Source organism: Pelodiscus sinensis, chromosome 3, assembly GCF_049634645.1.
Source record: "Pelodiscus sinensis isolate JC-2024 chromosome 3, ASM4963464v1, whole genome shotgun sequence".
NCBI lineage: Eukaryota > Metazoa > Chordata > Testudines > Trionychidae > Pelodiscus > Pelodiscus sinensis.
The window spans coordinates 140575912-140603131 of NC_134713.1; the positions used below are offsets into that span (position 1 = coordinate 140575912).

The window sequence follows — 27220 nt, forward strand, 5'->3', positions numbered from 1 at the left end:
TTAACTTTGTAGTGTAGACATACCCTATGGGGTTTCCCAGGTGTGGCACCCTCCAGATATGTCTAGACTACAGGGTTTTTTCGAAAAGAGTGGCCTTTTTTTGAAAAAACTTCTCCTGCATCTAGGCTGCTGCCGCATTCTTTTGAAAGTAAATTGAAAGAATGTGGCAGTTTTTTCGACCACGGAAAACCTCATTTTATGAGGAAGAACGCCTTTTTTCGAAAGTGCTCTTTTGAAGAAAGGCGCGATGTAATGTAAACTGTGCTTTTTCGAAAGAGAGCATTCGAAAGAGAGCATCCAGACTGCCTGGGTGCTGTCTTTTGAAAAAGCGCCTCGTTTTTTCAAAAGTACTGGTTGTAGTCTAGATGCTCTTTTTCAGATGAGGCTTTTTCAAAAGTATCTTTCGAAAGAGGCTTGCAGTCTAGATGTAGCCTCCAAGTCTTGTTTTAGGGATTGGCTGCTGCAGGACAGGCATAAGGCTTATTACTTTCTTATCTGATGTAAGCAATCTGCAAGGTGGAGCTATGGAAACTGCTGCTAATGACTCCCAGCAGGTTAATCTGCAATTTACTGCCCCTTTGTTCTACGCAGAGGCCACCTGAACCTCACTCTGTTGCCTTGGGGCTCATGACATCAGCATGTTGGAGCTCTGCCTGTGGGACACATGGGACCTTTCAACCCCCTGGCCAGTCCCTACTTGGATGACACTGGAAAGCTGAGTGCTACAAGGCCGTGGAGATGGGTTGGGGAGCAGGTGTGTGTTCAGAATTCAAGGGTGTTCTTAATAGATGTGATCAGCTTCTCCTAATCTGACTATCACCTAGGGGTAGGGGGGAGTGTGTGCGTGCACTCGTGTGTGTGTATGTACGTGTGTGCAGAGTTGGGCATGGGCTGGGTCCATTTAGGGGAGAGTGCAGCAGCCCAGATGTCTAGGAACAGCTTAGGTCACTTGTTAAATAAAGGGGTCACAGATGTAGGCAAGGTGGGATTGTTTGGAAAGAGATCTGACCAGAGCAGTAAGTCACCTAGAGAGCCCTAAGGGATGTCGATTTGCTTGTTATTAAAAGTTGAAGCAGCAGCAAAGATATAGAAAAGGGTCAATTAGTCCATCCACCTGGTCTCCTAGAGGCAAGGTTGCCCCATACAGCCCATTCTGCTGTTCTTCAGATTCTCCCATGTGCTGGAGGAGGGGATTCCCCAGATCTCATGATCAGAGAGCCTTTCAAAGAGTTTAGTTTAAACAATGACTGGGTGATTTTCTTCCTCCACCTCCTACCCTCCACGCTTCTTTGAGTTGCATGAACTCACTTCACTGCCAGGTAGAAGTTCTGTTCCTTTCAGCCCTGCAGCAGCCAGTCCAGTTGGAGGAGAGTAAAATAGGGTTCACTCTGCCTCCGGCATCAGTAATAACATTGACTGCTTGTGGTGGGTTTCAGCATCTTTAATCTTGGTGATGTCAGAAGTAGAACCTGGGTGAAGTAGTTATTGTTGTGTTAGGGCATGCAAACTGAAAATAGTAATGTTACCCTTTACCTTTCCCATCTGAGTACCTCAAAGCACTTCACAAACATTTGGGGACTCAGCCTACTGTGCTCAGGAGTATTATTCCTACATAGAGTGGGAAACTGAGGCACAAACATGAAGAGACTTGATCAAGGTCATGTGGTGAGCCAGTGTCAGAGCCAGGGCTGGAAGCCAGAAGGACTGACTCCTGCTCCTGTCTGTCAGCAGCAGAAGAATCTGTACTCGCGGAGGTTCAGGTGTTAAAACCAGATTTCCTGAATAGAAGACAGACTGTGGCTGGCAGTGAACTCAGCTAGAGGGAAACCCTGTTTACAACGAAGTAGGACAAACTTCTCGCCTCATTTCATAGGGCTGTAGTGGGCAGATCACACTTGCAGTGCACTCTCCACTGCTGAGAGAGAAGCTGTTCTGGCAGGAAAGGGATTTCCCTTATGCCGGTTGCTTTGATGTTCTGGGCTTCTCCATGTCTCCGGTTCTCTTCCTTGAAGCCAGAGGCCCAGAGAAAGGGCTCTCCTTCCTGGGTAGCCACTGGGGGTGATAGCTTTGGAGTTGTTGGTCTCTCACAGAGAGTAAATTCACAGCCCCAGGAGAGGAGTGTGTGTGTGTGTGCACAATTTGTTGCAGGGTTCCTGTGACCCTGTAAAGCGCTGCAGTATTTCAATGCTGCATAGTCTCAGGAGGAGGCTGATGCATGGACTAGAGCTCTACTGAACCCAGCTCCTACGATAAAGGGTTTGCCTGCAGCACTTCCTCATGCCCTGGATAGGTAACTGCAAAGGCCCTTGGACCAGTCACAGGGCTACCTGGAAGTTATAGCAAGTGGTGTCTGTCGCCTAAGCAGGGCAGGCCAGTGGGCACGTCACCCTGCACTGGCCACCAGGTGAAATTTGAGGTTCTGCTTATTATTCCTAAAGCCCTACAGGTCCTGGGGCCCATCTCCCTTCTGGACTGATGCCCCCAGCCCAATCTGCCAATAATACAGCACATTGAATTATTTGATTGATTCCTTTTGCCTGTTTGTGAGTTACTGCAAATACGGCCTGCTTTCTGCATGCTCGTCACTCCCCATTGGCCAGTGAACTCGACATGTACTCACCTGAGGTTGGTATGGGCCTTAAGGATTTGACAGAGGCCTGTTCCAGGGCCTCCTGTGCTTGGCTGCCCTTTAGCATTGCAGGAATTCTGCTGCTGCACCACAAAGCAGACTTCGGACTGCTAAGTCAGGGCTGCGCCCCATGAGTTGTAAGGGGGAAGCTAGAGAATACCTCTTTGATGGTCCCTCTCTGTATAGGGATGTAAGCAACTAGTCAACTAGTCCCTTGACTAGTTGCTTCCCCCAGCCTTGCTGATTCCCTTTTCCAGCTCCCCAGCAAGGCATCCATTGGTGCCTCATAGCCAGGGTGTTCTGCACCACTCACTGCCTAAGAGTACCTCTTTCTGGAGGAGATTTCACAGTACAGAGATAGAGATGTTAAATTTAGTCCCTCCCTTCTATGTGCCTCAGTTTCCCTGTGGTGACCCCCGTACTGACCTAGCTTTGCCATTGGAGTGGTTCTAAGGCTGAATTCATTAGTGTCTATAACAGGGGTGGGCAATAAAAAACAGCAGACCGCAGGGCTAGTCCCTGGAAGACCATCGCTGCTATGTTGACTGCACCTCTGCAGGTATCGGAAGATCATAGCTCTGGTTGGCCGCAAATCACTGTTCATGGCCAAGCAGAGCTGCGATCCTCCAATACCTGCGGAGGTGCAAGTGAACATGGAGGTGGGGGCCCCTAGGGGCTAACCCTGTGGACCAGATCTGGCTTGCAGGCCAGAATTTGCTCACCCTTGGTCTATAAAATACTTTGGGATCTTTGGATGGAAAGGAGCCAGAGGTGGGCTGTTATTGAAAGAACAGGGCATTAAGTGTGCATGCCCATTAAGTTTGTATGCACACTGGGGATAGTACATTCATTCATTGTGCACCAAGACAGGAAACACCTCAGGGTAAAAAGCACAGGTAACATTTCCAGTCAGTAAAGCTTCTACACAGGGGGAGGGACAGCTCAGTGGTTTGAGCATTGGCCTGGTAAACTTAGGGTTATGAGTTCAATCTTCAATAGGGCCAGCTAGGGATCTGGGGCAGATGTGTCAGGGATGGTCCTTGGTACTGCTGTGAGGGCAGGGGCCTGGACTAGACTCAATGACCTCTCAAGGTCCCTTCCAGCTCTATATTACATAGAGTGAGCTCAGCAGGGTGCCTGGAGAGCTGTTGAAGTTAAGAGCATTGGCATTTCTGTTTTTTTTTTTTTTTTTAAATGATGGAAGATGGCCATCCCCTGTACACCTCCTCCTGGCACAGCATAGCACTATAGCCATACTTAGCCTGTTTCCCCCACAGAATTTCCTCCTAGCTCCAGTGGCTTACATGTCTGAGCCTGCTGGCCAGCTCACTGCAAAAGTCCAGCACCCCTCTGGTGTAGCAGAGTCTAAAGTAACAGTCCGAAACAAATGCCAGCTAAAGGAATCTTTGCACCAGCTGAACTTGTTTCTGAACCCCTATAGGGTTATTTGTTTATCCCCCCAACCCACTGCACGTCTGGCGAGGCTCCCCTTGCCATGACCTGGCTTAACAACCATCATCAGGTCCCAGGTATACCCAAATAGTCCCACATCAGGTCTACCTTCCCTCCGGGGAAATGCTGACAAACTGCAGTGTCGTTCAGTGCCTCCCTCTAGCTACTGTTCCTTCCCCAACTGAAAGCTGTTCTGTTCTCCCAACCAGGCAGCCCCTAACTGAGCCAGCTCTCCTTTTTAGCCCTTTCCTTCAGGCCTGACATCAACTACAGGAGTAGCAGGAGGGGCTGACTGAGATTCTAACAGCTTGTTAACCCTTTCCAGGTCTGCGTGGGGCTTGTCAGCCCCTTCATAGGAGTTACAAAATAATTTTTAAATGCAAAATTTCTGATTCTAGATAAAGTTTATCAGAGACCCAAACAGATAACAGCAATATTGGTGGATGAGTATATTGATATCATCATGTGGGCCAATTCTGTCTCATTAGTTCCTTGTACTCCCCTATCTATAGAATCAGAGAACACTAGAACTGAAGGGACCTTGAGAGGTCATTGAGTCCAGTCCCTTGCCCTCATGGCAGGACCCAGCACCATCTATACTATCCCTGATAGATGTTTGTCTAACCTGCTCTTAAATATTGCCAGAGTTGGAGATTCTACAACCTCCCTAGGCAACTTATTCCAGTGTTTAACTACCCTAACAGGCAGCAAGTTTTTCCTAATGTTTAACCTAAACCTCCCTTGCTGCAGTTTAAGCCCATTGCTTCTTGTCCTATTCTCAGAGGCAAAGGAGAACAATTTTTCTCCCTCCTTCTTGTGACACCCTTTTAGATACCTGAAAACTGCTAGCATGTCCCCTGTCAGTCTTCTCCTATGTGTGTATCCATCTTCTATCTCTTGTCTGATACACAGTTCAGCAGCTGGGATAGGGACCATCATTTTGTTTTGTGTTTGTACAGTGCCTAGCTCAGCAGAGTCCATGACTCAGGTTCCTGTATCCTATGGCAATACAGCACAATACAAAAATAATAATAATGGGAAAGGTTTATCTAGAAGCAGCTGCTTGCTTCAGGTTAGTGCAGAAGAATTAGGGAGTGAAACGAGCCACTCTAGAAAGATTCAGGGACACAAGCCAAGAGAAGCATGCATATTGAACAGACAGCATCAGTGCAGCCAAGTCAAGTTTCTGTCCATTTCAGTAGCCTCAAGTGCTGTCAGTAATGCAGAGAAAGCGTGGAATCATATATGGGATTATTATTTTGACTGTGTGACTGTAAATAATATATTCGATTCCTGTCACATTCTGCAGCCCAAAACACTTAACGGATTGGGCACATGAAGGGACTGCTCCCCTTTCTGCTGAAATGCAGCCACCTCAGGGATAGGATGTCACAACTGCATTCAACCAACACTGTATTTTATAGGAGGGAAAGTGAGTGACAACACCATTGTACATTTACAGGGCTGCATATCAGTCAATCTGCAAAGTACAGGGGATAGGGCACCATTGAAGATGTTGAGAAGGAGGCAACAGGAGGAGGAACCGCAGTTCTCACAAGTGTGGTCTTTGCCATCCCTGCAGCTCATTTGGTGTCATGTTTCTTAGGGTCTCATCCAAAAACACAGTTATTTACATATACTATCAATTGCAGGGGGCTCAGCTTCCCTATCATGGACAAACAACAACAGAGAATTGTGGCATCTGTTCAGCCCAGTGGTCCACTTAGCCAGCCCAGTACGGTGGCTAATGTAAGCTGCTTCAGAGGAAGCTGCAAGAAATGCTGCAGAGGTGTGTTAAGAAATGACCTGCCCCCAGGAGAAATAGCCTCCTGTCACTATCCATTAGTTACTGATGCATGAAAGCAGGAGGGTTTCTATCCCTTTTTTGTTTCCTCTCTAATGTAACCCTGGATGTTTTCATTATTCACATAAATGTGTCATTCTGCTAAGCTCTTGGCTTGAACGTCATGTCTTGTGGCAATGAGTTCCAGAGGTTAATTGTGCTTTGGGTATAAAACCTGAGGTGATGTCTATACAATGAAGCCTATGCCAGCATAACCCACTAGTGCAGAGATAATGTATGCCATCAGAAGCTTTTCCTGTTAGTGTAGCTTTTCCTCCCCGAATGACATTGGCTACGCTGACTGAAGCTCTTTTGCATCAGCATAGCTGCATCTACATTGGGCTTTTTGTCAGGCTAGCTATGTCATTTTTTTTCATACCCCTGACCAATATTGCTATGTTGGTATAAGTTTGAAATGTTCACTGCTATGGTGCCTAAAATACACAGAAGACAAAGAGAATCACAGTTATTCACACATTGTAATACCAACGGAGAATGCATCTAAGCATCTCTTCTTGCTTAAGCTAGAGAGATGTGTCTACACATCAGGGCTTAACTCAAAATAAGCTACACACATTGAGCTATATCAATTGCATAGCTCAGTGGTTCCCAATCTTTTTGATACTGGGGACCAGTAAACCCATTAACAAGCTTTTGGAGGACCGGTAACATTAAGCAAATGATGAATATACAAATAAATTGTATCGCTGGCCCTACCTGTCTGGCAGGTTGTTCCACACACTCCACCTTCCCCTCCCCTGGTCCCAATCTCGGCCGCTTTATTGGCCGGCACTGGCTCCCCCAGCTGTGGGCATTCTGCCTCGGTGTGCACAGTGGCACGGCCTTCTCCCTGGGTCCTAGCACCTGCCAGATCTAGCCCTGCCGCCTGGGCATCCTGGCAGAGACGCTGCAGCAGCAGGCTCTCCCAAGAGAGACGCGCTCGGCTGTGCGGGGTGCTGCTACCCTGTCACACAAATTAATAGGATTGTGCGTGATAATTTTTCTAAGGACCAGCACTGGGCCGCAGACCACACTTTGGGAAACGCTGGCATAGCTTATTTTGAAATTGAAATTGGGAGCGTCTACACAGCACTTATTTCGAAACAGAGCACTCTTCCTCCAACTTCCCTTATTCCTCGTACTGTGAGGGTTACAGGAGTGGGAGTAAGAAGTCCTCCAGCTTGACAGTATTTTGACATTTCGAAATAACTGCTTGCTGTGTAGATGCGGACTAAATTATTTCGAAATAATGTTGCTGTGTAGACATACCCAAGGAGAATAGCAAATCTAAGGTCCCAATGCCTCTTAACGACTGCTTTACTAGCAGCTCAAAGCTGGAGGGGGTATTATGTTCACGAGACGTCTGCCTGCACATTGCTGTGTTATTTGATGTGCATAGATTCCTATTGTGGCTTGCTGCACAGTAATGCACCGTATGAACAGTCCCCAAACAGGGTTAGTTTGGACCAGTGCTTTTGAATGGGACATCTTTCAGGAAGTGGCGTGGGTTTTTCATTGGGAGGAGCTCTTCCGGAGTCATTACCAAATCCTTTGTATCGTAGCATTATGGGTTGCTGTAGTACAGACGCTGTGTTTTAGATGAGGGGTAGAACTAGTATCCTGTCCACTCCTGTGCATTAAAGGCCCCAAAGCAATTTTCTCCAGAAGGTTTTTCACCCCAGTGTCATAGCCAGTTCTGCAGTGCTTGAGAGGGGGTGGAGATGGGGGAGTTGCACACTAAAGGTCGCTGCTGCATTGAGGGGGCGTCGGGAACATGCATGGGGGCAGTTGCTGTCACAGTGCTGGAGGGTGCATGTGAGAGGTCACTGCTTAGGGCGGGGGCGTTTGCGCGCCAACGGTCACTGGGGGGTAGGGAACTTGCACGCTAGAGCAGGGTTCCATGTGCAGTGCTATTTGTCTCGGATATTGATGGAGCCATTGGAGGACCAACCCAGTGCAGCTCTCCTGCAGAAGGGCCTTTAGTGCACCTGGCAGGGTAACGTCTGGACTGTCGTTCATGCACAGCTGCCCGGCAAGCGGCATTGCGGCGCAGGGGAGCACCTCGCTGATTCATGCTTATGGCAGGCAACCAGGCATTGGCAAGGCAGCCGCTGAGCCTGGGGCTGTAGCCGACAGTGAATCATGGCACAGGCTTGCAGACGACCTGACCCGGGAATGACCGTTCCCAGTCGGGGTGGGATTGCCCTTGCCAAGATGTCCTGGAGGTCACGGCTTTTGTCTTTAAGCACCAGAGGGGGAGGGCTCCTGACTGCTCTACTCTGGTGTTGGTTGGTGAATGGAGCAGTGTGACCACAGTCAGTCTGGAGGGCAGGGTCATACGTCCACGTCTGCCAAGCATGGGCAGCATGGCCCGTTCATGTCTCCTGGCAGAGGAGGGCAGGTGGCAGCCCTGGCATGGCAGGAAGTGGGTACTGACTCCCAGTGCCGTATCCAGAGGATGCACAATGTAGGAGTGGGGCGCCAGTCACAGGAGCATTATCCCCAGACAGAGCGCAAGCCTCTGGCTCCTCTCGCCTGCCAGCCGAGAGGATTATCCCCGAGGAGTAGCCTCTGAATGGGATCTGTTGCCTTTGAGGTCAACAGTCTGTGATTCATTCTCTAGCCAGCTAATTGCTGGAGCTAATCAAGGTGCTGGTCAGCAGGCTGGCTTTCCCCTTTCCGCTGCAGGCTATTAACGTCTCCTCCTGTTCTCTCTCCCCCTCTTCCCTGCTTCCCCCGGGCACATGGAGCAGCAGCGGCCAGTGAAACAGTCCCTCAGTAAGTCCCTCTGCAGAGAATCCCACTGGAAATGCCTGCTCCTGTCCCTTCTCATGTACGGCTGCATGGGAGCTATGACCTGGTGCCACGTGACCAAGGTCACCCGCCTGACCTTTGACAGTGCCTACAAGGGCAAGTCCATGATGTATCACGATAGCCCCTGCTCCAACGGCTACGTTTACATCCCCCTGGCCTTCCTCGTCATGCTCTATGTGGTCTACCTGGTGGAATGCTGGCACTGTTACACTCGCAACGAGCTCCAGTACAAGGTGGATGTGGAGAGCGTGCATGAGCGGGTGCAGAGAATGCAGCAGGCCACCCCATGCATCTGGTGGAAAGCCATCAGCTACCACTATGTCCGGAGGACCCGACAGGTCACTCGCTACCGCAACGGGGATGCTTACACCACCACGCAGGTGTATCACGAGAGGGTTAACACCCATGTGGCAGAGGCCGAGTTTGACTACTCCAACTGTGGGGTCAAGGACATCTCCAAGGATCTGATGGACCTCGAGAGCTACCCAGCTACTCGGCTCCGTTTCACCAAATGCTTCAGCTTCGCTAACGTGGAGTCCGAGAACTCTTACCTGACCCAGCGCGCTCGCTTCTTCACGGAGAACGAGGGGCTGGACGACTACATGGAGGCCAGGGAGGGGATGCACCTCAAGAATGTGGACTTCAAAGAGTACATGGTGGCCTTTTCAGACCCAGACAACCTGCCCTGGTACGTGTCCCACTATGTCTTTTGGGTGGCTGCCCTGCTGACCCTCTCCTGGCCCCTGCGAGTGCTGAATGAGTACCGCACCTCCTATGTCCACTACCACGTGGAGAAGCTCTTTGGGTTTGATTACATGGCAGCAACACCAGCTGAGGAACGCTCCTTCTGCAGGAGGATGCCGCGTGTCAACACGGTGGACAGCACTGAGCTGGAGTGGCACATCCGGTCCAACCAGCAGCTCGTACCCAGCTACTCAGAGGCCGTCCTGATGGACTTGGTGGGGCTTTCCAGCTGCACCAGCTACTCTGCCTGCAGGTATGGGGGCTACCGGCAGAACTGCGAGCGGTGCCACAGGACTATAAGCAGCTCATCCATCTTCTCCCGCAGTGCCCTGAGCATCTGCAATGGCAGCCCCAGGATCCCTTTCAGCAGCAGCCGCTTCTCGCTGGGCCGCCTCTACGGCTCCCGGCGCAGCTGCCTCTGGCAGAGCCGGAGCGGGAGCCTGAACGAGCAGAGCTGCCCAACCGAGCAAACCCGCCTCTCCAGCCAGGTCACCGTGGAAGAGGAGGACCCGCCTGCTTACCAGGACGCCCTCTACTTCCCCGTCCTTATTGTGCACCGCAACGAGGGATGCCTCAACCATGACCACCGCCACCTCCATCGGAACGGGTCCTGCATGGAGACCTCACTGTGAGCGCAGGGCGGCAAGGGTCTCCCACCATGGAGCCAGACACAGACACTTGGGAAGGGAGGGGATAGCCAGGAAAAAGAGGCTCTGGTGCCCCACTCAGCCTGTGGGATGGAGAGGTCACTGTCTCCTGAGCTCAGAGGATAGGCTCAGCAGCTGCCGCGTTTTCTCCCAGCCACACAGCCCCTTGGTTGTCATGGAGGAGGGGGTGGCAGTCTGTGGCATGGTGCAAAATGACAGGACCAATCACAACATGTAAAAAAAAGACAGAAAAGGAGGGCGGGAGCGAGGTGCTGCGTTTCCCAGCTCCGTCTCCAGAGGCCCCGGCTGGCTGGAATCGTGCTAAATGCCCTGCTGCACCTGTGATCTTCGCCCTGCCCGCCAGCGCTGCGGTCTTACTCTCCTGCAGAGGGTACATGGTGGTCTGAGCGGAACAAAGACTGGCAGCACATTCCCTTTGGGAGTGGCGATTAACTGCTCATGCGCCAAAGATCCTGCGACACCTGGGCCCACAGAGCTGAAGGGCAGAAGTAGAGGAAATGCTCAGAACCACCAGGCCAACACTTTCCCCCGTTTTTGAGACTGTGCGCCGACTGTTACACTGTTCTCAGCTGCTGGGATGGGCATCACCGCCAGAGAGTCCCGGGGATGAGTCCTTCGCCTCAGCTCACCAGGGCCAAGAATCGGCATTCCCTAGGTAACGCTTAAAGCATTCTAAGTACTTTCCTGGTGTGGGGTAGCAAGGAGCAGGAAGCAACAGGGAACATACTGAGGAAGGGTTGGAGCCGGCAGAGCCGGGCAGTCACAGCATGAAGCCGGTAGGTCTGGCAGGATAAGGCCCGGCTGGCAAAGCAAACCAAGGTGCCTGTTGTGTGCGGAGAGTCTCCTGAAAGTCAAAGATTCCCTGTGGGGAAGGGATGAGTTGGGGAAATGGGGCCCCCGCTCTTTGAAGTGAGCAAGGTCTAATAATTAATTCAGCCGAGCGAGGAGTCTGGCACCCAGGGAGGTTCTGTCAGGTTCAACTGCAGTTTACTTATTCACAGTAGAAGAGCAGGTTGGTGGGTCTTGGGAAGGGGAAGTGTTATGTGGGGTCAAGCTGGCTCCAGTCACTAGTCAAGGGAAGCTGGGTTTGCCCTCAGAGCTCTGCATCAAGGAGGGGCTGGAGATGAGAGGGATGGTGATGTAGAAAGGCCCAGAGTTTCTGCTGTCCCTGCTGGTGAAGGGAAGGGCTGCTAATCTAAAACAGTGCAACCCCCTTGGCCTATGTGGTTACAAGAGGGCTCCTCTCAGCATGATCCTCAGCTCTTGCATCCCACATTGCTCTCTGATGGGTTTACCCAAGCTCTTCAGGGGACTACTGTATACAACTTGCCCAGCAACCTCTTTAGGGTGCCTCTCTCCTAGCACAGACCATTGGGGTGGAACCTCTAGCAGGCTGAACAGTAAATGGAAATCACCACATTCAAAGTACTCTGCAGAGGCCATGCTCCCAGATTCTGTACAGTCTGCAAGCAGGTTCACAGGAGGTAAGAGACCTGAGGGCAGTAGCCAGCTCCCAGGGAGCACGTAAACACCAGCAGAGGCAGCATGACTGGCAGCTCTCTGCCCCGCTTTGGGTGCTGGGAGGAAACAGAACCTTCAGATAAGGTGTCTGCCGCAGAGAAAACAGTTCCTCTTTCAGGTCCCAATCCTGTGATGGGATTCATGTAAGTGGCCCCCGCATCAACACAGAGTCTCATTGGTCAGAGAGGGTCCACCTGTTCCATACAAAAGCATAGCAGGATCAGGGCCGAAAGGGTGATGACCGTGTGCTTGACGTCTCCTGCCAGGTTAGGCTTGTGGGTGAGGCCTTTCAGGAGCTGACACTACAAACTCATGCTCCTGAAAATGACCCTTAGAGAGATATGAGTAGTCACTGGAAATCAGTGGTTCTGCTCACCCCTGGTCATGGGGGCAGGATCGGGTCCTCAGAGAGCAGCAGGAATGGCCATATGAGGCATTTCTTCTTTGCTAAACTGCAGAGAGTGGTTAGAAAAGAGGGGATCATTTTGGAAAGTGTTCAAGGAAATCCCTGATGGCCCATTACCTGGCTGCAGAGAGTGGCCTTTGCCCCACAGCCATGTCACACTGGAATCTGAACACTTTTTGAAACAGGCTGACGGTGGTTGCCACCCTTTCACCTCTTCATACACACATGCGTAGAGGGATCGGCGTTTCAGCATGTTCCTAGTATTCCAAGCCCTTGCGCGTGTGAGGAGTCCTAACTCACTGGAGGCAGTGAGGCGCCTCCATACAATAGGATTTGCAGGATCGGGCCCGTAAATTCTTGGTGAAGGGAGGGGAGAAGGAAAAGTATTTGCTGGTCTGCCCATTTCTCAAGGAAAGTAATGGGCTGTATTTTTACAGAGTTCTTTCAAAGCCTATGCTAGGGTGTGAGAAAGAGGTGATGAGATAATGTCTCTTGAGGCCCACAAGCTCGGTCTCTACTGCCTTCTGCATTAGAATATCATGGCATCTCTTGAACTCATTATAGGCTCAACAGTTTTCCTAAGGCCCCCTTTCCCCACTTTGGGTGCGTCTACACAGCAAGGCTTAACTCCAAATAAACTACGCAAATTGAGCTACATCAATTGCATAGCTTATTTTGAAACTGGGAGCGTCTACACAGCACTTATTTCAAAATAGAGCACACTTCCTCCAGCTGTCCTCACTCGTACAACGAGCGTTACAGGAGTCGGAATAAGAAGTCCTCCAGCTTGACAATATTTCAAAATAACTGCCTGCTGTGTAGACGTGGACTAAGTTATTTCAAAATAATGTTGCTGTGTAGACGTATCCTTTGAGAGGAAGGCAAATAACAGCCTTATTTTCCCTGAGAATCCACCCTTTACCTACCAGAGCTGGCAGCGCACATTGGGCACCAGATGCTAGAATACAGGGGGGGAAGCTTGTGCCATGAGGGGGAGGGATGGTAAGCACTGACAGATAAACACCTGTCTCATGTGAAAAGGACAGACTCAGTTTGTGCTTGCACATGTCTGTGTGACCACACACAATAAAGCCACTAACTAACTTGGCTCTGCAGCCCAACTGCCTCCTCCCTGCTCTCCTGATGTTAGCCCATTAATAAATCCAGCTGTCCACCTGAATTAAGATTCTCCTTCCCATCAGATAAGTGAGATTCTCACCATGTAGCGGAGGAGTCCCCTGGGCTGAGGGAAGGAAATGCTGAGATCAGACACGCCAGTGGCCAATTAATCCCTTCAGAATCCAGCAGCTTTTTTCTAAGCACTGGCCTAAGACAGAGCGTAGCATGCAGGGCCAGCACTCCAGGGTGTCCCTCCTCCACCCTTGCCTCCTTCCTGTGTCCTTTTGCACTTGCTGAGATTCTGCTGAGGGGAGCAGTGCAGCTGCAAGCCTAGGCATTGGTACACACCGATGGGAACAGTCACCCAGCTCTGGTCCCTAGGAGGATAGCTCAGAGCTGCCCCAACTATATGGGACTGTGTCTCACCTGACTTTCCTGCCCCCTAGGAGAATTCAGGTTAGACACCAGGGAACATGAGATCGTGAGATGAGCAGACGGGCAATCAAACAAACTGACAAAGGACTCGCCAGTACGGATGTAGTTGAGATCAGACTAGGACTAGACTAGGATAGGAGGGGAGGCTCTATCTGCCTCTCTGGTTCCCTCCTCCTCAGTCCTGAGTTACAATGGAGCCAGGCATGTGAGACAATCCCTTTCAGTCCACACATTTCCCCTCCCTGGGCTGGGATAAGCCGTGCTTATGCAGACCTGGTGGCCAGCTCGAATCGCAGAGTGGATTTGGGGCTCTGCCACATGTGGACATGGAGCTCTTAATATATTTAAAAGGCTGACGGGCAGTGGGGGAGACCAGGCACGAGCTGGCAATCAATTATCCCAGCTCGCACCTGGTACCCCCACTGCGCTTCTGCTTTTTAAATATATTAAGAGCCTGCTGGCTCTTAATGCATTTAAAGAGAAGAGATGCGGCATCTGGGACTGGGCACAAGCCGGGAATCAGCTGATTCCCAGCTCGCGCCATTCCTCTGCTATGCCTCTGCCTCCCCATCCCCCCACGGAGATGGTGCTGGGGGGAACCGGCTTTTAAGCTGTCTTCCCCCCAGCACCGGCTCCTGCTCCCTCCCTCTTGCTGCAGTAAGGGGACAGGGGAGTAGAGGCAGTAAGGGGACGGGGGAGTGACCAGTTGAGTCACTACTCAACTATCTGATAAGCTTATGGGATAGTCGACTAGTCAGTTAGGGTACGTCTACACTAGCTCGTTAGTTCAAGTTAGGTAGGGTAATTAGGGCAAGCGGAATTGCAAATGAAGCCTGAGATTTAAATATCCCGGGCTTCATTTGCATGTTCCCTTCCTCATTCGGAGTAACGGTAGTTCGAATTAGGATCTTTAATTGAACTACCTACTCCGTGCCGCGTGTAGCCGCGGGCACAGGGGTCGGACTAAGGGGGATTTAAAAATGGCGGCGCCCGGGAACATGCAAATGAAGCCCGGGATATTTAAATCCTGGGCTTCATTTGCAACTCCGCTTGCCCTAATTACCCTACCTAACTCGAACTAACGAGCTAGTGTAGACGTTCCCTCTCATACTTAGTTTAATTCTCCATGGGATGCAAGTTATCAATGCTGTCAGCACAATGTCCCAGTCATCCAGTGTGTGAAGCAATAATCGCCACTAGCATTTCACCCTTTCCCTGGTGATGGGGAACTGAGCGACACCCCTGCCCCCACGTGACTATGGGTTTAGCAGCATTGTCTCAACAGCCTGGGTCTCCAGGCTCCCTGCAGCCTAGTGTCTGATCTCAGCTACATCTGTGCTAGTGATGGTGATTCCTTTGGCAGCTTGTTCCATTTCCCGTCTGCTCATCTCATGAGAGCCTGTTCCCTGATATCTAACCTGAATTCTCCCTGCTTTTTCTTAATCCCGTTACTTCTCCTCCATTGACTAATGAGAGTAATTGGCCCTGCTTCTCTCTGGAACATCTTCTCTGCATGAGCAGCTATGTAGCCTCTCTCTTCAGCCTTCTCTTCTGCAGAGCCAGAGTGCCCACTCTCTTCCATGTTCTTATTATACACAGACACTTGATTGCTGGACTATGCAACTTTTTCCTGGCCAGAGATTCATTCCCTGTGTCCTAATTTCAGCCATGATGAAACCCAGTTTAGGAGAGGGGAAGGGAGCAAAGCATTAATGGGCCATTATCCTGCAAGCTGAGGCTCATCTGAGGAGTGATTGCTCCTCTCTGGACAGCTCTGCAGATCTCTTATGGGTAATTTTATTCTCCCTGTTGTAGGTACATGGAGCGGTTCTCCCTATATATGTGGAGAACAGAATTATGAAGGTATGAGCCTGCTGGAGCTAGGTTGCAAAGGGAGAGGAGAAGGGTTAACCTTTTTTTTCATTCTCAGCCCATTATTGCTGTCCCCTATACTAGGGTTTGTTCTTAGCACAATGCTTGACACAGCAGGCTTTTACTCACGTAGCACGATGCACTGGACAGCAGCCAGGCCCCTTCCCATCCCAGCACACGGAGGGGTGAATACATCCTTCATAGAGGATAAGGCTGACTAATGCTCTTCAGCCACATTGTATTCCCTCTAGCTGCCAACATACTTGCTCTGCAAGAGACAGTCAAGTGTAGGCCCCAAGGTTTGGTGTTGCTAATTAAAAGAGGTGTGTGTGAGTGGGGCCTAATCTATTCCCATCGATTTAATCATATTTCAGTGCAGCATTTTTGCCTTTCAACCTTGCCCAGCAGTGTTGGATTCCCAACTGCTTTGCTAGTGCAGTGCAAGGAAATGAAAGTTACCACCCTAGTCTCATTCCCTGCAGTGCCAAATACCAAACAACCAGCAGTAATGAGGGCAGCAGGTGAACTTCCATAATATTCTTTCAGGGTTAACAAGGGCAGGCACTGCTGATGAGTCTGCCTTTTCTGTGTAGCCAACCCCAAGCATTAAAAAATTCATCAGGCCCACCAAATGCAGAGACTGGTTTAAACTGATGGGGCTTTACAAGATTAATACATTGGGGGTTCTTTTTATCTGCCTTTAGGTCTTTGAGCCACATTTTCAAGCTCTTCTCCCTGACCACAAGGACTTAGAACTTCCTTTTTTCTGAAGCTGAAAGTTCTGACTCTCGCCACATAACATGACTCCCAAGAGTTGGAGCTTGAAGAGGAACACCAACCATCACAGGAGCTGACAGCCCTGTTTTTAAGACCTGATTCTTACCTGGACAATCCAGGGCTGTGCTAACAGCCATCAGATTTTCACTACTCAAAATGTAGAAGCTACTGTTTCTTAATTTAAAACAACAACAAACCCACAACCCTCTTTGCACTTAATACTCACAATCCAGAGAAATAGTCCTTTCCTGCCCTTTGTTTCCCCAATAGTTCACTTTTCTCATCTTTCCCCTGGGTTCTGATTAGGCTGAAGTAGCAATCGGGCACAGGGGCTTTTGCTGTACTAAGGGAAGAGCACTGCATGTGCTCAACAGAAATACCCTTTAAGAAGAGCATGATGGCTGTCTCTGCCCACTTCAGTGGCCTTTACGTACAGGAATGGTCCCCTGCACCGGGGCAGAATTCCCTGAGGGCCTTCCTGTGGGGAATCAACTGTAGGATTGGGACCATAATAGTTAAGATGACAAAAGGGAAATAAGCTAAGTAGCAGTTGGTTTCAGGGGCAGTAACAGTAAAATGTCACCCCTGTAATTCAAATATTACTTCAGTGGTGAGTCTGCCTTTTCTGTGTAGCCAACCCCAAGCATTAAAAAATCCTTAGCCTCTTGTTCCAGCCATTCTGATTACAGCCCTAGTCATTTCTGGTTAATTATCACACAAGTGACATTTTACAGCTGTCACTCTGATAGTGGGCTGCATTCTATGGTGAGAAATGCAGTATTTGTGGTGGAGATCCGAAATATTACAGCTCCAACCAGAATTCATATTATAAAACTACGGGCAGCCATAGATCTCCTTACAGAATGTTTTTAGAAATGGAGTTAGGTCTTCATTGAAGAAAATAAAATATATGGCTTCCTAGCTCCATGCTATCCAATACATGGCCTGTGATTTACACATCAGGCCAGTTGCATATTCCACCCAAAACATGCACAGTCCTATAGCCTGGATGTGTGATATACAGTTTGGAATACAGGGCTGTTGTTTTTTCTTCTCTCCCCTGTTGGGCACTGCTAACTTCAGTGGCTATAATGGGCATTTTGGAAAGAAGGGAAAAGGGCACAGAGAAGCCAGTGGAGCTACACAAGAGTGAATTTGGCTCATCTTCTCCACTGCTTCCTTGCCCTTTAATCTAGACTAATCAATCTGTTACAATATTTATTTTATGCCTGGAATTCACACTGGGATCTTGCAGAATAAATCACCTTCTAGAACCTACCTGCCCTTCAGAAACAGGGTCGTAAGATCCAGGACTCCCTGTGGTCAATCCGTTGTCAGAAGGCTCTGCTCTCCTTGCTTTATCATGGAACCTAGAGTGACACTTTGAAGGGGATTGTCAGCTGTGTTGAAACAAACAAGTTGACCACTGCCACAAAGGGCCAGGAGCTGCCTTCCTCCAAACTCCAACTTTTCCCAGCCAAGACACAGCATTTTCCACAGCCTTCCTGTCTACATGGGGAAAGAAGTGTCAAGGTCTAAACTAAACTTGAAGGAAGACTCATGTACTTTCCCCTTCTCCTAATGTCTGGTTTGTCTTGGGGCAATGTCTGTGTGAAGTCCAAGGACATTATCTTCCTGCAATTCACAGCCAGTCTCTACCAGCAGGTATATTCACCCACCTATGCAACACATTCAGAAAACCGCTGATGCTGCAGGCATGCGTCCCAGCAGTGTGTGCTTTGGCACAGAAGGAAAACACAGCTGCCCTTGGAAAGCAACTTGTGGTTGGTGGTGGTGTTTTGCTTTTTTAAGACTTAAGACTTTTAATGGGGAAAATGAAACTTTATGGGAAAACATGTGCCCTTCCAGAAACATTGCCGGTGCTTGGAACTTTGGGGATTGTGTAGATCTCCCACTGTGATTAGACTTTAGTGGACTTTGCAGAGTAAACGCACAGACACACACACATACAAATCGCTCACTCTCCATCAGTGCAGGCTGCTGCTGCAATCTTAGCTGTTCACTTAGTGAAACACAACATAGCTACAATGTGTCAAGATTATTTAGTATTTGTATCAGTCACATGATTCTAGTGTCTATTAGCTGCACTGTCAGCTGACATCTAATGAGTTCTGACTTTAGAAGCAATCAGGGTGAAAAGGATCCAAAACCCAGGCCTAAGAATACAAACAAGATGCCAAAAGCAAGAGCAGAGGCATGAGCTCAGGTGATGATAGATGGATTCTTCCTGTTCAAGTTCAGGAGGGAGTTTTTTGATCAGTTCTCTTCTGGAGAACAATTGGTCCTGAGAGATGAGATTGGATGTAGGGACTGGGAGGAGTAGGTGGAAGAATGACCTAATAGATTCTGGGCAAGTCTAGGCTACAGTTCTATATGAGCACAGCTGCAACAATGCCGCTGCACCGCTGTAACGCACCTGGTGAACACATACTATGCTGCTGGGAAAGACTCCCATAGGCATATTCACAGCACCTCAGTGAGAAGTGAAAGCTATGTCAGCAAAAGAGCAGCTTCCGCTGACGTGGCGCCAGAGTGGACAGCACAAAACTTGTGTGGCTCCAGGAAGGTTTTTTCACACCCCTGAGCAATGCAAGTTTGATCAACCTACCTGGTAATGTAGTCTTGCCCTCTGAGAGAGACATGGTGGGTGAGAAAATACCTTTTAATGGGTCAACTTCTGTTGAGGAAAGAGGCAAGCTTTCTAGAAGAGTTCATGGAGCTTAAAAGCTCATCTCACCCACCGAATTTGGTTTAATAAAATATATTGCCTCGCCCACCTTGACTCTCTCATGTCCTGGGACCAACCCATCTACAACAGCACTGCAAACTAATGGATTTTATAGGTCTATGAAGCTTCACTCTCTACATTGCAGAGTTGGTTGAAAAAAAAATGTGTTACAGGAATCTCTCAAAAGTCGTTCCTTTTTTTTAAAATAGAGCTTCAGAAAAAAAAATCTTGAAAACTTTTTGGTGAAGGGTTTTTTCTTTTATGCATGAAAATTCACTTTTTGATGAAAAATAGATTCAAACCCCTCATGGTTTGAAAAATTTCAGCTAGTTCTACTAAATAGGCAAGTCTTAAGAAAAAGGAAAGGAAAGGAGGATAAAATTGCTATATCCATAGCATTCCAGAGGGGTCAAGTGATCCAAAATAGATGCAGGTGTCTGAAGTTCTCCTCTGCAGTCATCTAGGATCTGAAACAGTCACAGACATATTCTATCAAAACAAAACTGGCCTGGTGCGTATGCAGTGCTAGTAGGGTGGAGTCCTACACAGAAATTAGTGAAGCTGTGGTTTTAGCTCAGAGTAACCCATTATTTCCTGCAGCAGTTCAGCCAGGGACAAAATGGTGCCTGTTTCTTAGGAAAGAAAGCAGCTGACGTATGGCCATGGTTGTGTGAAGGTGGTTATGGACTTTCACGTTTGCTGCAGTCAGTATATGAGTAGTGAAGGGCAGTGATAGGAGGATGGTGCCAATAAGCATGTGATAAGAATTGTTTTAGAGCTTCCTAGTCCCCATCTCTGACTGGTATTGGAGAGCCACTGGATTATTCTCCCAATCTGATACCAGACATAACTCCATCCAGTCCTAGCACACCCCATTCAGTCCCCCGGACATACTCCCATTGGTATGACCAAAGCCTGAGTCAGTATCCCCCTCGGTCCCCTGGGATCAAGATGGAGTGCTGGGATTTGGAGTATACTGCCCCTATGTTATGGCAGTCACAGGCCATGTTGTCAACTTCCTTTGGCCACAGTTTTTCCCCTGAGGGCTGCACAAGTTTGTCATTTCTAGGGCCACTCACATGGCCACTTCTGTGCTCTGTGATGTGACTTGGACCCATGAGGGATGGCCTTTATTCCCGAAATCACTACAGTACAGTTGTCACTCCTTAGATCAGGCTGGTTGCTACCCTCATAAAAATCTTTCCCATTTTTTCCTTCACCCTTGCATGTATATAGACAGATACATCAGAGATGTAAATAGATTTCAGAAGAAACGGTCTCAAAAGATCATGACACCAGAGTGTGAAAAGCCCTGGCACTTTGGTTTTCCTGAGTCAGTACTCAGCAGCTAAGAGACACCTGCTTTCCCTGAGCAGAGGGGCTCCATGCACATTGCGTAGGCACAAGAGCCTTGCATGCTCAACATAACAAATATTGTACACAGAGACACATCTACAGGGCCCTTTTTAAACACGACCCACTCCAGCTGCTGCTGCTGCTGAGGTTGAAGGAAGTTTTGCCATTGCTTTCAGGATGTGCAGTATCCAATACAGAGAGGCAGTTCTCTGCTCTGAGGTGCTTCCAAGCTGGACAGAGGTCAGATAAAAAACTGACTCAGCTGGCCAGAATACAGGGAGCGTTCAGCAGGGATGTTTTCAAGTGGGAATGGCAGGCATGCTGTTGTCTTGTTACATGGCATCTGTGAGTCTTTGGAAAGTGGTGGCTATTCAGAGTGTGGGGAGGTTGGCTGAAAAGAAGGAAGGAGCCTCAGGCGTTGGGATAGGGATGCCATTACAGGACAGCTGATGCCCTGGGAGAAGACAGGAGTGGAAGAAGGAGTCCAAGAGAATGGCAAAGTAGAGAGAAAGGGACATAGACTGCAATGGCCATGCTGAAAGGAGAAGTCTCCTTTGCTAAGGAAACAGCTGTGTGAATAACTCCCAGTGACACTGCAAGACCTGAGATGCCTTAACTTATCAGAGCAGTGAATAGATGTCTGTACTAAACCTCAAGGGATAGTGTAGCCAGAGTCTCCATTGTATAGTTGTCACTAACAACTAAATTGCCTTGCGCCTCTAGAGAGACTAATCCATCAATGTTGGGGTGGATGGTGTTGGTAGGATCTGGCTAGCACTTGCTTTCTTAGGCCTGGCTAGTGTGAATAAAGCTCTTCATTCTCTAGCTAGGCTCTCAAGCCTAATGTAAGCATTTGCAGGCAGTGTCTCTACACGACCTCATACCACCTCTGCTGCCTACAACTCTCCCCATGAAGGGCACAAGTGAAATGAGTTTAGATGGTTTCGTTCTTACTCCACTAAGGACAAAAATACTGTTCTGCAGGGAGCCAAGAGTAGAAGTACAAGTTTTGCAGATTAAGAGTGAGATACGTCGGCAAAGCTGTGTGGGCCTGAAGGCCAAACGAGATGTGGGGGTGGGGAGAGGGCTGTGGGAACGAGGACGTGGGAATCCTTGGATGAGGCAAGAGGTCAGGACTGAGGGGCATTGGCAAAGAGATGTTGAAGGCACAGGGCTGGACTAGCTGGGGAGAGGGTTGACAGGGGAAACTACCTGGCAGAAAAGGGTTAGCAAGGAGGACTCCTGCTAGCACTGTGCATGGTTCAGACCAGTCCTGTGTTCCTCATTTTATGAACATCACATTCATTTGCTAATAGCTTACAGAAATCCGTCAGAGAAGGTTGCAAGCCATTCTGAGTCTGGGCACACGAGGCTCTGCCCAGCTACTCAGATCTTTTCAGCTGCCATGGAAATGCCTGGTCATGCTCTGCTATCTCCTGCTGAAACACAAACCCACCAGGACTCATCTTCCCAGCCTGCCTCCAGATTGCCATTCTCCAGCACCTCTTGGTGTCTGGCTGGCGTAACGCACAAAAGGCAGACTAGGCAGCTGCAGAGATGCTTCTCCACCCCTGCTTGCCCTGGCAACAAATAGAGGAAGCTCAGTGTGAGCAGGGGGGCTGACTGAAATAAGGAGATCTGTGCCTACCCACCCTTCCCCAAAGTAAGTCCATTTCCCAGCTAGGGCTGGTTATTTCATGAGACATTTCTGAAGGTGTCCAGACAGTAATTACCCCACTTGCTTATAGCAGAAGCTGTGTGATTTGGGCAGCCAGCCACAGAGATATGGCCTTTCCATCGTATGCATTCAAATCTGACAAGCAGAAGTCCCGCTTGCCATCTGCTACTTTAAGGAACCAGCTTTCCGCCTGTCCAGCTCAAGTGGAGGCATTTATTTGCACATTTAAAGCAAAAGCTCTAGTGTTGTTCCTAAGAATTCAAAATTTGAGGAGGCACTTTTTAAACACCCCTCCCGCTGCACACAAAGAAATGCTGTCTCATCTGAGTGGCTCTCCCTGCTTTTGGCTCTTTGCGCTGCTGGATAGGGCACAAGCATCATTTGAGGCTCCTCAACATACAGCCAACTGGAGCAGAAATTGCTCTTAGACTTAGGAGCTGAAGATCATTCCTTTGGCTTTGCAATGAGGTCTCAAAATTGACCTACTCCTTCATGTCTCATAGCATTGATGATCTCCCCTAGCACTAGGTGAGCTATTGGCGGTCTATGAATTGGCCCCTATTTGTGTTACTGAATGCCCATGGCCACGCCTGGTGTTTTACTAAATGGTTTGTTTGAAATTGTCCAAAGATGTGTCTACTAATATGTTATTCACTTCCTGAATCCATGTTTGGCAGGCTGTGGTGGGACAGCCAAGTCACATGGTTTTGTGTCTGCTCTCTGGCTGGGCAGCAAACTTTTATATGTCAGAAAAGGGAAGTTAGAGAGATTTCAGTCTGAATGGATATTCCCCATGAGTTTCCACACTGACATGCATTTGTAAGATACATACACTACTTCAGCTGCTTGCACAATTTCCTCTGATTGTTTATAGGAATAAGGTTGTGAATGCCTGGAAGGCTATTTAATACAATGTTTATTATAATATTCACAACCCCTTTTTTGCCGTGTTTGCCTACTTCTAACCACTTCTCAGGGCAGATGCTGCTGAATAAAGTATGTGTGCATTTGCTGCAAGGTGGTTTAGGATATATTTTGGGAACACAGCTACAGCCCACGTTGAACTTTTATTTTCACTGCATCACTCTGCTCTCTGGGAAGTGAGCTGCACTAGTAATTTACGGAGTTGTTCTTGGATCGTATCTATCCCTGTTGTAACTGGTCCAACAACATTGTTGGGAACAGAGCCTGCCCTGCATGGCTGAATCTGGTCCTTGGGCTTTTCCAAGGTTACTAAACAAAATCTTGTCTACTTCAGCTGTGTCACTTCTTTAAGAAAATGTTTTGTAAACTTAAAAAACCCCTCTCCCACCTTAACATGAAGTGCTAAGCAGTGGGTAATGAGTAGCTGATGTTCTGGAGATGTCTTGAAAGATTTTTTTATAGCTGCCGTGGTTAACTTCTCTTATGTTGGTGATAGCTCCTGCCAGTGCAAGTTCCCAGAGTGTTCATGTGTGGCTTGGAAGGGAGCAAATATGTTGATTTGCAATGGTTTTAGGGCAGTGCTACTGACACACCTTGAAGGCGGCCTTTGCTGCCAGTGATGACCTCACACCATATCCTGTCTGATCTATAAATCCATTGCATCCAGTAGCTAAAGGCCCCATTGACCTGGGGTGTGCAGGCAGCAGAGCCACGCGGGTTTGTAGCCGTTGTGTGGAGTGAGGCACTGGCGGGGATCTAACAAACTCTTTAGCGAGCATTGGGAACAGTTTTTACTTTTAAATATGTCAATATGATCTAGCTCTGTCTGTATTTATGTACAAACAGTATATCACAATGTTGCCTTTTTGTTGGAAATATCAAAAGTACAAAGATTGTAAACCAAATCGGTGTAATAAAAGTTCCAGATGATTCACTGACTCTGGGCTCAGCTTTGGGTTTGTGTGTGTCAGAGGCTAGGGCACTTGCAGATTACTCTATAATGTTATTCATAGGTCGTGAACATCGGACTAGCTGAGTAAGGCCAGACCGCCCCAAATACACAGAGGCAAAAGGACATTATCTTGTGAGGCCTCTCATGGGCCAGCCCTCATGCAGGAGGGATCTAAAGACCTGGGGAGTCAATCTAGTGGCCCTTTTCCCATCTCATCACCTTCTTCAGGTAGCCAGTAGACTGGACTCAACAAGTATTTTCCCTTCCAGGGAAAGGGAGTGTAAATGAGGAGACAAAGCCTAGCCCACTTCTTATTTTTATGCCTCAACTCCTTTGTTTCCCTTCCTCTGAATGCAGGGGAATTAACTCTGTTTTCAAGAAGACAGCCTGGCTTTTCTGCTGAACAGCATCTACAGGGCAAACAAAGCTGCATGGGATGTCACAGCTCCTCCCAACTCCAAGGCTAAAGAAAGGTTTGTACCCTCCCTAGAGGAGTGTCCTATTCAAAATGAACCTCCCATGCTCCCAAAGCAGTGCAGTGAGGACCAAAGGCAGGAGATCTATTATTAATGGAACATAGCTCTTTAGCTTCATCACACAGCTGTCTAGAATGCTAGGCAGTGTGTAAAAATATATTCAAAGCCTCAGCTGGGTCAACAATCAGAGAAAAGCTTCTGACCCACAAACAAGCAACATTCACCCCCTACCAGCTTCTCTGCACCGTGTTTAATCCACCATCCAGGGAAAGCCTGAAATAGCAGCACCACCTGAAGGTCAGCTCTAGATCAGACCACTTAGTGCAGGAGCTTCCACATGGGGGACAAAAGGCTGTTGCTTGGTCTCACTCTCTTCAACAGTCTTGGCTTGAGCTTGTTACTGGAATGCGTCCCAAAACCTGAATAGCACCACAGGAATCATAATGAGGCCTCAAGCACTGTGGGGGTTTGAATTCAGAGGCAAGTTGCCTCCATAAAGCCACAGAAGTCACATCAAACCCAATTACTGCCACACATTAACACACACCCCAGGATGATGTCATAATGCAGTGTGTTTTGTAGTTACACATGAGAGAAGTTACCAATCTGCCACAAATTAGTTCTAGAACGGTAAAGTTTACATAATCTTCTGCAAAACTATGACTGAAAATAAAGACAAGATACAGAAATATGGGCATCTGGGTGGACTAGAATTTTCTCTACCACTCACAAATACTCCATATGCAAGCCATTCATGTTACCTAAAGATCTGACATTCCTCTGCAGCTGGAAATAAAGTGTTGCCAGAGCTGTTATCTAACTGTCCAAAACAATACTCACCTAGTTACATGGTTTGTAGAAAGCCCCATTATATACAATCGTTGTGTTCCAGGTCAAAGCTGATTTCTGGCAATGGCACGTACCTCAAACTCTCTCCAGTTCCATTTTCACTGGGGCTCTGCAAAGTTAACAGCCTCACTGAGTGCTAAATTGATGCAATCAAAATGCTTGGCCTTAGAGAAGAAAAAGCTTCCTAAATTTATGACTAGATAATGCAAAACTCATGTTTGACACCTGAACTGGATATTTTGTAAAGCTCATTTACTATTTATAAGGACACCAGACCAAGTTATAAGCAGCAGGATTCACTTGCTCATAACTTTGAGGGTTAATACTTGTTGCACAGAACCAGGACTATCCAAATGTAACTATAAGTGTAGGCTCATAAAGGAGTAACCAACCGGGATGAGTTCATCCCACTTGAAAATGCTTTCAAGTTAGTGCAGGTATACCAGGGATGAATTTGGCACAAGAATAATCTTCTTCTATATAATAGTGGTATCAGGTATGTAATGCATGAACTATTCCATGACTATGAACTCTTCCCTCCTACTTCTGAACTATCCGGTCTACATGGGATTCTCAACTCTGTTCATAGCACAACCCGCATTTTTAATACAGAGACTGTGTGGGTTTCTCCTTTCCTATTCACAGTCACATAACATCCAAACAGCAATTGTCATTGCTCATCTGGAGAGGAAACATTTAGGTCAGTACTGAATGTGGTTTGAGTTTCTTTTAATGCCATTTAGCAGCTGGAAACAAAGAAGGCTCCAGTACTATGTGACGACAGCTGGAAACAAAGGGAGACCCAGTATCAGGTGACAGCTCTCCAGGGACCACCGACAAGCATTCTGAAGACCACTTGTGGTTCACAAGCCACAGTAATGTGCCTTTCATTGATTGCCAATTGATTTCATTGGTAAGAAGCAATAGCAAAGACGGTGCAATACATACAATTCCCTGTTTTAGTTTTTTCCTCTTCCCAGCTGCATGTTGGGTATTTTATGTATGAAAAATAACTGAAAAGGTTACAAACCATACTGTGAAACCAACTCCAGGAGATGAATTTTCAGGCCAGCCTGTGAGAGGTAGGTACTAGGTTGAAATCACATCTGAGAGTAATAAGCCCCCTCAGTCATACCTGGGGGTAATCAGCCTCTCAAGACACGCATTGGGAGTCTCAGTGCAGTTCCCCATGGACAGATGTCAGCAGCACACAATCTAGCAGCACTGCTGGGGTGAAAGAGCAAACTGGCATGGGAACTGAACTCCTCCCTTTACCTCCGAGGTGGCTTTCCAAGCTGTCTTGGATGGGGAAGCCTGTGCTGTGCCTACTCTATGACTAAACAGATGTTAACGTCTCACACTGTCAGCTTGGCACTTATAAAACCCTCTCACATGTGCCCTGCTGTGGATGGGGAATCTAAATCTTCAGCTTCATTTTAGAAGGAAGTGGGCTTCATTAACACAGATTCCATCCATGACACACAGCCTCTATCCCCTGGGGAGAATGACAAAGGGCTGTTTCCCTCCCTTGTTTAAATGAACCTGCTTGGGGCTGCTTTGTAGGACAGGCTGTTTTGTGTGGGAAAGAAAGCCAAAACAGGGCAGTCTGGACACCAGAGAAACCCCTCCTAAAGGAAGAACTTTGATAATTAGGTATCAAGGTTAGTGGCCCCATATCTTCCACTCTAGACCTTATGGCAGGCCCTGTGGGTGAGCTCCGGCAAGAGTTCAGCTGGTCAAAGCTTTTGCAGAGCAAGCTTATGTCCCATAGATACGGTTTCCCATGTTGTTATTGGCTCTTCCATGACAACTTTGCCCCCCACTTTGTGATGGCAATCTCACAAGCTCTGTGTGCTGGTTCCAAAGGATGAGTGCCAGGTTTTTATTTACCCTCCTTTGCTCCCAAAGCCCATGAGAGCATGAAACCATCTTGCATCAGAACCACACGAGACCCCC

At 48.3% G+C, this 27220-nt stretch overlaps 1 protein-coding gene across 3 annotated transcripts in view; it reads left to right on the forward strand.

Moving 5' to 3' along the window:
- Positions 1-23925, forward strand: part of TMEM151B (transmembrane protein 151B) — a 28080-nt gene extending 4155 nt beyond the window's left edge. For 2 of the 3 annotated variants that reach the window (XM_075925058.1, XM_075925060.1), the window contains exons 2-3: positions 8678-10805; positions 16208-23925. In XM_075925058.1, the coding sequence (XP_075781173.1) occupies positions 8678-10114 (1437 nt within the window). In that variant the 3' untranslated portion in view covers positions 10115-10805; positions 16208-23925. The other variant, XM_075925059.1, reaches the window with a different exon arrangement.
- The last annotated feature ends 3295 nt before the right edge of the window (positions 23926-27220 follow it).